Raw genomic sequence first — 10404 nt, 5'->3', positions numbered from 1 at the left:
TATTCATCTCTCTCTCTCTCTCTCTATATATATATATATATATATATATAACAAGTACCCTGTTTGACAAAATGTTGTGTAGCACCCCAAGAAATAAATATATATATGTGTACATACATACAACCCTCACTTCTCTTGTGAACCTCCATAAATACTCTTTATATATACTCACCATGCCCTAGTCCTTTTCTCTCCCTCTCTCTTCTTTATTACCCCATCCTCTCTTGATATTAGCCACTAAATAAGAAAAGCACTACTCTCTATCTCCATATCCCTTCAAGTCATCATCATCATCATCGTTATTTTCATATATATGATCATGGTACGTATGTTCATATTAATCCTTCTCTAACTCTCAATTTCAATCTCTGCTTCCAACAATTTTGCAATTGAAATAATAATAATAATTATTATTACTAATTATAAGTTGAATTTTGTATTTGAATGAAGGGATATGAAAAGCCTGCATGGTTGGAAGCTCTGTACAGCCAAAAGTTCTTCGTTGGGTGTTCTTACCATGAAAATTCAAAGAAGAATGAAAAGAACATATGTTGTTTGGATTGTTGTTTGAGTATTTGTCCTCACTGTTTGCCTTCCCACCGCTTCCATAGACTTCTCCAAGTTCGTCGTTATGTCTATCATGATGTCGTTCGTCTGGAAGATCTTCAGAAACTTATTGACTGTTCTAACGTTCAGGTTACGTCTCTTAATAATCTCAATTCAATTTAATATATATAATTCTCTTATTAATGATGTTATTAATTATTACCAGTAGTCACAATTGTTGTTGTTCTTCTTATTAATTTATGTTAATTTTCAATATCTTAGGCTTATACTATAAATAGTGCAAAAGTGGTGTTTATCAAGAAGAGACCTCAGAATAGGCAATTCAAGGGGTCCGGTAACTATTGCACTTCTTGTGATAGAAGTCTCCAAGAACCTTATATTCATTGCTCCCTTGGCTGCAAGGTACGTCCGCAATTAATTAATATTAATTATTATGTGTATATATAATCAATTTTGGTGATCACTTAGCTACATTAGTACAAAATTTGATTTGTTCATCACTAGTCTAAATTTCATTACTTCTAGCTATATATAGTACAATGGATACATGAACACAATGCAAAGCCAAGAATATATATATATATATATATATATATACCAGAATTTGACCTCTGAAGAAAAACATGCTCATGGCCCACCTAAACTGACATGATCATGAAGCAAAATTCGTATAAAACACTCATGAATTTGCTTGCAATAATTAATATTGTTGTGTAATGTAACTGATGCTTTTACTATGTATGTTGTAATTATTATACATATATAGGTGGACTATGTGCTCAAGTATAAGAAAGACCTCTCTCCTTACCTAAGGACATGTAATTCTCTACAACTTAGTCCAGACTTTTTGGTTCCGCAAGACATGGGAGATGATGAGACGACAAACGAGACCCCTCACTCGACCATAGTCGACAGTGACGAGCCAATGAGTTGGTCGTCTGGGTCGTCAGGCTCCGAGAACATGAGCAATATGGCTTGTACTACTGAGATTGTCAGAAAGAAGAGAAGTGGGCTTAGTTATGTTTGTGCAAGATCAGCTTCTACTACTACTGCTTATAATAATCATAAGGTCTTTGTTTCTGATACTGAAGACATGGCCACTAGCATGATTAGTAGAAGAAAAGGAATTCCTCATAGATCTCCTATGTGTTAAAACAAAAATTAAAAAAAAAAACAATAAGAAAGAAAAAAAAAAAAAGAAATGATGATGATTATGAAGAACCATCTCTCTTCTTATTACTACTAGTACAATATTTTTGAAATCTGATGATAAATTTGACTGAATGATTCAAATGCTTTAGCTTTCTCTCTCTCTCATTGGAAGTTTAAGTTAATTAATCACTTTGGTCGGGGTGTTTTGTCTTAATGGCATCACGTGGTTCCCAATTCCAAGCTATGGTTTTCTAAGGTTTTGCATGTTTCTATATATATATATATATATAGTTTATATATATGTGTCATTAACTTATTATATCATTTACATGTATTAACTAAAATCATAAGTATTTGAGGGTCTTCTTGTACGGTGATTCTAGATAGTAGACACTCACATTTTATTAACAATTTTACTTTTATAAATTGTGGGCTCGACATATTTATGGTATACGTGCCTGTTTATGTATTAAAAATATACATATAGATTATACGGTCTAGAGAATCACTAGGGTATATATAACTATTTTTGCCTTCATTTAATGTATATATATAAATATATGTACGTGTAAATATTATATATATAAAGTGTCGGATAGCGTGATCATTATTATTTAGTTACACGTATATGAAAACCGCATATATATATATATATATATATATATAAGAAATTGTTTTATCATATAATTAAAGCCATAATAAAATTTGGACTTGAAAAAACATTTAGTATTGTAGGTTTTGATAGTATATAAGTAGATATATATATATATATATAGAGAGAGAGAGAGAGAGAGAGAGAGAGATGCCCTTAAAATAATGCCTCAAAGGAGGCAACACGATCTCATCTTCCTCTCCAAAAGAGAGACAATTACTTTGGTAGCTTGACCAGTCAAACCCTCCACAGATGTAAAGAATGAAATTATTTTTAATCAAATAAAAAAATCATACAACCAGCTATCTATACAAAATTGTATATATACATATAGTACTCTTTTCTTGGTTTGATCAGCCTATATAGCTAGCTAGAATCAAGGTTAACATTTTATACATATGTAGAGTTATTATATAATTTGTATATTTTAGTAGAGATGACAAGATTGTAGAATTCCTAGCTATATATTATTACTCTCCTATTTTAAAACATTACTACAATATATATATACTATACCTTGCAACATACATTAATCATACTCTCTTCTCTTTTTTTTTTGCCCACTTGAATTTGATTATATTAGTGATAATGATTTAATCATGTGTAAATGGAGTCAGTGGTAAGAACAATTGCCGTTCGTCATATTTGTATATGTCTCTTTTTGTTTTATCCTTAATTAATTATGTGCTTGTTTTTGCGTTCGTCATACTCTCTTCTCTTTTTTCCTTGTTTTTCCTTAAATTTATATTTATATTCTTCCTGTGAACTAATTATTTCTCTTTTCATTCTTCCTACACTATTCTTCCCTTTATTTTATTTTCTTTTCTTCTCATATATATATATATATATATGAATTTGTAGTGTGAATATATGCATGTCTATATTATATATATAATTGATGATATAATATGCTGGAAGGGTAAGCGTTATATATGAACAGATTTAGGGTTGTGTTTTACTTGGTTAAGCTTACTTTGGGTTTCGATCCATATAGGTTAATTGAACGAAAATAGGCTTTTTACCATCATAAATGTGTAGAGGTTATTTTGTTGTATTATTATAAATGGGGCAATGGTCGTGGTACATTTATTTTCTTTCCAGCATACCTAATATTAATAAATTAAAAATATTCTAACATTTAGGTGCGTTCGAAAAACAACATTGTAATTGAAATTTGGTGTAATTTGAAGTAAAAACTCAATTTGGCGTATTAGTCTAACCATGTAATTACACAGTAATTATGTAATTAGAAGTAATTGAGAGCTCTCAATTACACTCTCTAATTCTCATAGCCACACTATAAGAATTGAGTGTAATTACACTATGTAATTACTAATTACTATTAATTTTAAATAGTATCTGAGTAATTATATTATATTTTAAAATACAATATGCATTTGGATGTCAAGTGGTAATTACTTACGAATTCTTGTTGTTGTGTTTGACAAAAAAGTAGTGATTACATGGTCTAATAATTACAGAGTTGTTGAAATAGTTGCTGCAGAAATAAAAAAAACAGGAACGAAATTACCGATTAATAATCTAGGTTGAGTCGCGGACTACGTCGCTCTCTTTAAGACGTTCGCAGCACTGCCCAGAAATGTGCAAGCAGACTATCAGCCCCATCGTCCCCAGGATAAAACAACCCAGTCAATACATTGTATCAGACCTCCACTGCACCGTAGTGAACCGTTGTTTACCACACCCTTAAGAATGCTACTGCTCGGAATCGATAAAACTCAGTGCAATTTTCTGATCGAAAAAATATTGAGAGCTATCTTTCTGAAAAATTTTAAAGAAAAAAAGTGGATCTCAATTAACGGGAAAAAACGTTTTATTAAAACGTGGGAGAGGAAGTTGGATCCCTGAAAAAGCTGAAGAGAAAAAGTCTTCAGTTTTACCAAAAATTAATCACGTTTTTATTAAATAAAATAATACTTAATAAATAAAATTTTCAAAAAATAATAAGGTGCACACCACACCAACCAACCAGCCAGCTCAGCTCGGTCCGGTCGGACAGACGGCGTGCACGTGTGTGGTGTTCAGGTGAGCCTTTGTGTGACTCCTCCCTCTTCCACAAAAGTGGGTACCCCTTAGGGCACAACCCCAATACTCAAGTCCACTATCTATATACCCTTACAAATGAGTATTTTAAAGCAATGTGGGACTCTTCCTCTAGAGAGACAATAAAGCACATTTTCTATTTTTTAACAATTCACACTTATATTGATAAGTTCCAACAATCCCCCACTTGAATTATTAAAAAAATATTTTTCATCGAGCAGTAACCTAAAAACAATAAGATTGAGCATAAACAAAGGTATCTTTCAACATGAACATTTGCATAGTGAATGCAATTTAGAATATACTAGAGTGACACGTAGTCTTGAACTCTATCTCTAATATTGCACCACGCACAATCTTTCTAGGGTGCAGTCCAAAATCCTGTGCTTTCATGGCCATGCACGTCTATCCCAGTATAGTGAACGCTCTAGAAATTTGCCCAATTTCATAGGAAGCGGCCCCACTTCCACATTCACATAGGTGAGTCTATCAAGAGTGCTCCTGTAGCTCGGTACTCCACTCCACATATAGTATGGATCTCATTAAGAGTTTATATTAACTCGTCCTTATGTTGCTTCAGGAATTCATGCTTCAAGTTAACTTTAAGTAATAGCATGATCTATCTCATATCACATCATAACTTGTTATTACCCATTGAACCTATTTCTTGGGATCTCCAATCTATAGGTCGGGTTACCATCATGTGTGACTCATCATTCTAAGGGCAATAGTCTCATTCCTTTTGATGTTTTAAGGACTTTCTCTCTAGCTAATCCTTTCGTCAAAGGATCAGGTAAATTTTCATCAGTGTGTATATGATCCACTCTTACAACTCCTGTAGAGAGGAACTCTCTAACAGTATTGTGCTTACGTCGTATCTGACGTCTTTTATCGTTGTAATAACGGTTCTGAATTTTTTCAATAGCCGCGGTACTATCACAATGGATCAACACAGCTGGTATCAGTTTTTCCCATAAAGGGATCTCAGCTAGCAGGCCTCTCAACTATCCTGCTTCTTCACTAGCAGTGGCTAGTGCTATCATTTCTGACTCCATTGTAGATTGAGCCAGAATAGTCTGTTTCTTAGACTTCCATGAAACAACTCCACAAGCTATGCTAAAAATATAGCCGCTGGTTGCCTTGGAGTCATCTGACAAGGTGTTCCAGTCAGCATCGTTGTATCCTTCAAGGACAGCGGGAAACTTATGATAATTCAATCCAAGGTTCATAGTTCTCTTAAGGTACCTCATGACCCTTTCTATAGCATGCAAATGCTCAACACTAGGTCTACTGGTAAACCTGCACAATAGTCCCACTACATAGTCAATGTCGGGTCTTGTACAATCAGTGGCATATTATAACGACCCAAATTTACTAATAAGGGCCTTGATTAGTGTGTCGGGAGGGCATAATTAGAATATATGTGATTTAATGATTAAAAGTATACTATATGACTATTTGAATATCTGAGATGCATGACTATGTGTATTAGTATGCATGTAGGCTCTGATTAGGTTAGAAATGGCATAATTGTAATTTTAGCCTGTTGAGGGCATCACTGTATATATATGTGATAAATTTTCGAGACCACATTATTATGTGGATATATTTGTGATCTGTGATCCGAGACGATCCTAGTGAGCGGGTTTAGCGGAAAAGTCACGGCAGTGATTTATACCTGGCTCGGGGTGAGCCTGGGGGTATAAATGGGAATTTAGAGAATATATTGGGGTCAATTTTGACATTGAGGAATATAATTGGTGATTAATTAGGTATCGGGAAGTAAGCGGAAAATATTAGAGACATTCGAGGAATTAGCAAGAATTGGGTGAAATGACCAAAATACCCTCAGGTTGATTTAAAGGCTTAGGGATAAAAGGGAGGGTATCTTGGTCATTTGAGTTAAAAACTGGGATAAGGATAACTATTGCTTTATGACTTAGTGGGAAAATTCTAGAGTCTGAAAGAAAGAAAAGAAGGAAAAATGAAAGAAAAGGAAAAGAAAGGAAATTAGAAGTCTGTTTTCTCTCTCCATCGGTTTAGGCTCTTCTCCACCAGTCTTTGGGGCCTTTTGGAGCTGAGGTTCAGAGGAGAGCTAGGTCAAGCTTAGCAATTGGGTTTCTGAGTTAAGCTTGAGGATTAGCAAAGGTTACTCGTCCATTTGAGGTAAGATCTCAAGGTTTTCTTCAGTTTCTGGTTTTGTTGTTGAACTAGATTTCTAAGCTAAATTTGATGGGAAATATAGGGACTTAAAGCTAAGGGTTTGAGGAGGAGGAAGCCAAGGAAGTGTAGAGGATATCCTAACATCAAACTTTCCAATTAAAGGTAAGAAACTTTGAACTTGGACACTTGAATTCTGAAGTTTTGTTGTCTGGCTGAGTTTTTGAACTCTAGGTTCAACTATGGTGAATTCTATGTTTAGGGATGCATGTGATTAGGTTATGTGTATTTGGGATGCTTAGGATGAGTGGAGCATGTTGATAAGCTTGTTTTAAAGTTTGGTTGAAGATTGGAAAAGTTTTGGTAAGGTTTGGCTCGGGAAAATCGTAGGAGGGAAAAATGCAGGGTTGCTGATTCTGTGACTAACGCTACAGCGCTAGCCTTTGGGCGCTGTAGCGCTAGACCAGGTTGTCTGGGGGTTTTTGGGTTCTGTTTGTAGCGCTGTAGTGCCCTCCAAAGAGTGCTGTAGTGCTGCCCTGTTTCCAGAAAAGGGTTTTTGGGTTATTTTCAAGGTTTTTTGCTCGGGGGTTCGGGGTTTGATTCCACCACCCCGTTTGGTGGAATTAGAGCTTCCTGGGGGCTCGGGATTGGTCCCGAGGCTAGGTTTTGGACTTGAGGTTTGGTGATGATTTTGATTTATGGTTGTGACTAGGTGTGCGCTAGGGCTCAAGGGGGATCGTGCTCAAGGATCAAAGTGAACGAAGCTAGCGAATTTAAAGGTAAGAAAACTGCACCCGGTTACGTGTCTGTGATGGGAATAAGTGCTCCCGATATCTGTATAATGTCAAAGATGGTATTATGCCATGGGACATGTGATAAACGGCCTAAGGGTGCCGTATACAATATTTGCGCACAGGGCGCGGCTTAGCCATTGGTAGCCGAGGACAGCTTAATATTCACTGAGCTCGGTTTAAGCGGGCCAGAGTCAGTGGGATAAACAGAGGGTGTAGTATAAGGGCGCTAACCCTAGCTATCATTTGTGAATTGATTATTGCTATGAAATGATATGTTTGGTATGCTGAATACTTGGTTATCATGGATGCTTAAATTGTTGACAACATGTCTATGTGATATGAGATATTGGATTGTCTGTTGATTGTTTATGCTCTGTTATTGTGTTTTCTTGCTGGGCCTTGACTCACGGGTGCTATGTGGTGCAGGTAAAGGCAAAGGCAAAGGCAAGTTGGACCATTCCTGAGATGGAGAGTTGCGAGGCTGACTGTACATAGTCAACTGTTCGGTCGCCATGGCCGAGGAGTGGATCAGGACAAGGAATGCCTAACAGTCTATTTTGCCTTAGAGTGGCTAATTACTGTATTCAAAGCTTGAATCTTTGTAAATGGTTTAATCTTATTATTTTTGGGATCCTGTGTAAATAGAAAATGTTTATTTATAAGAAACGCGGCTTTTGAGACCAAAATCTTTAAACCCTAGTTCCACTATAGTTTTAGTAACACGTTTTAACTAAAATGACTTGATTAGCAAGTCTAACACCTTTATAAACACACAGTGTAATGGTCTTGGCTACCCAGGGCGTTACACATACCTAAGACTACCAATGATGCTCGCATACTCTGTTTGTCTTACACCATCACCAGTGTTCTTAAATAGATTTACACTGGGATCAAAGGGTGTACACGCTGGTTTATAGTTAAAGCAATTGTATTTCTTTAAAATCTTCTCAATGTAATGAGATTGATCCAAAGAAATTCCCTTTTCAGGCCTAGTGATTTTTATACCAAGGATCACATTCGCTTCTCCTAGATCTTTCATGTCAAAGTTTTCACATAGCACAAATTTCACATCATATATGACATGCAAGTTTGAACCAAAAATAAGCAAGTCATCCACATATAAACATATGATGGTGCAAATGTCATTCTCAGATTTATAATAAATGCATTTGTCACTTTCATTCACTTTAAAACCATGTGAGATAACTAGATTGTCAAACTTTTCATGACATTGCTTAGGCGCCTATTTCAAACCATACAAAGATTTATCTAATTTGCACACTTTATGTTCTTGACCATGGATCACAAATCCCCCAGGCTGGTCCATGTAAATCTCTTCTTCTAATTTACCATTTAAAAAAGCAGTTTTAACATCCATTTGGTGCACAACAAGATCATGTAATGAAGCTAAAGAAATTAGCACACGAATATATGTTATTCTAGTGACAGGTGAGTATGTGTCAAAGAAATCTACATTTTCTCTCTGTCTAAAACCTTTGACAATAAGACGTGGCTTGTACTTATCAACAGTTCCATCAGGTTTCAATTTCTTTTTCAGAATCCATTTACATTCTATTGTCTTACATCCTGGTGGCAAATCAACTAAATGCCAGGTTTTGTTAGACTCAAGAGAGTCCATTTCATCATTAATGGCTTCTTGCCACAGGTCAGCATCTAATGAGGTCAAAGCGTCTTGGAGGTTCAAAGGATCCTCCTCTAAAGTATATGCACAAAAATCAGAACCAAAGTCTTTAGAGACTCTAGCTCTTTTACTTCTTCTAGGTTCAGTTTCATTCCCCTCATGATGCTCAATGTCCCTAATCACAGGCATGTTACTAGATGATGCACCCCCACTATTTCTCAATTTAAATGGAAATCTATGTTCATAAAAATCAGCATCATTTGATTCCAAAATAACATAGTCTTTCAAATCAAAAAATCGATATGCTTTACTATTAACAGCATAGCCAATAAACACACATTCATATGCTCTACTAGCCAATTTTATCCTTTTAGGATAAAGAATTCTAACATATGCCAAACAACCCCAAGTTTTAAATAAGAGATATTTGGTTGTTTATTTTTCAAGATTTCATAAGGAGAAACTTTGCTTATAGATTTTGGAACTCTATTAAGCACATAGCATACAGCCAATAATATTTCTCCCCACCAATAAGATGCAGCACCAGAATTAAGCAAAATAGCAACAATTGATTCAGTAAAAGTTCTATTCTTCCCTTCGGCTTTGCCATTCATTTCAGGTGAGTATGGTGCAGTTCTTTCATGTATAATTCCATGTGAGTTATAAAAATCAACAAACATGCTAGAATCATATTCAGTGCCTCTATCACTACAAAATCTCTTTATCTTTCAATTAAATTGATTTTCAATTTCAGTCACAAAAGATCTAAACATATCAAGAGCATCACTTTTATTTTTCATTAAGTACACATATGTAAAATCAGAACAGTCATCAATAAAAGTGATAAAATAACGTTTTCCATTTCTGGTCAACGTTCCATCAAGTTCACAGATATCAGAATGAATTAAATCTAGAGGCTCAGTTTCTCTAGTTACAGATTTATGCGTGTTTTTGTGATCTTAGCTTGGCTACAATAGTCACATTTTTCAAAGTTATTTAAAGATAATTTAGGAATTAAGCCTAAACTACTCATATTCTTAATTATGCGCTTGTTAACGTAACAGAGTCTAGCATGCCAAGTATTAAAATTACACAACATATAAGCAGAAGCATTCACTTTATTAACATCAACATTCAATTTAAACATTCCCTCAATTGCATACTCTTTCCCTACAAATATCACATTCTTAGTTAAAGTAAGCAAATCAGCCCCTATAGTATGTGTAAACCCCGCCTTGTTGAGAAGGTAGCCCGAGACCAGATTCTTTCTCATCTCTGGAGTGTGCATGATTTCCTTAAGAATCACAGCTCTTCCAGAGGTAAACTTTAATTCCACATCTCCAATACTAGCAACAATCGTAGTGTGTGAATCT

General features: G+C 35.1%; 1 protein-coding gene across 1 annotated transcript; it reads left to right on the top strand.

Moving 5' to 3' along the window:
• The first annotated feature begins 249 nt into the window (after positions 1-249).
• On the top strand, positions 250-1867 carry LOC133784356 (protein RGF1 INDUCIBLE TRANSCRIPTION FACTOR 1). Its single transcript, XM_062223734.1, has 4 exons — positions 250-322; positions 451-696; positions 829-969; positions 1334-1867. Exons 1-4 carry the CDS (start codon positions 314-316, stop codon positions 1718-1720), a joined length of 783 nt encoding a protein of 260 aa, XP_062079718.1. The 5' UTR covers positions 250-313; the 3' UTR covers positions 1721-1867.
• The last annotated feature ends 8537 nt before the right edge of the window (positions 1868-10404 follow it).

This window comes from Humulus lupulus, chromosome 6 (genome assembly GCF_963169125.1).
Source record: "Humulus lupulus chromosome 6, drHumLupu1.1, whole genome shotgun sequence".
Taxonomy (NCBI): domain Eukaryota; kingdom Viridiplantae; phylum Streptophyta; class Magnoliopsida; order Rosales; family Cannabaceae; genus Humulus; species Humulus lupulus.
This window is presented reverse-complemented; position numbering and strand designations above follow the sequence as displayed.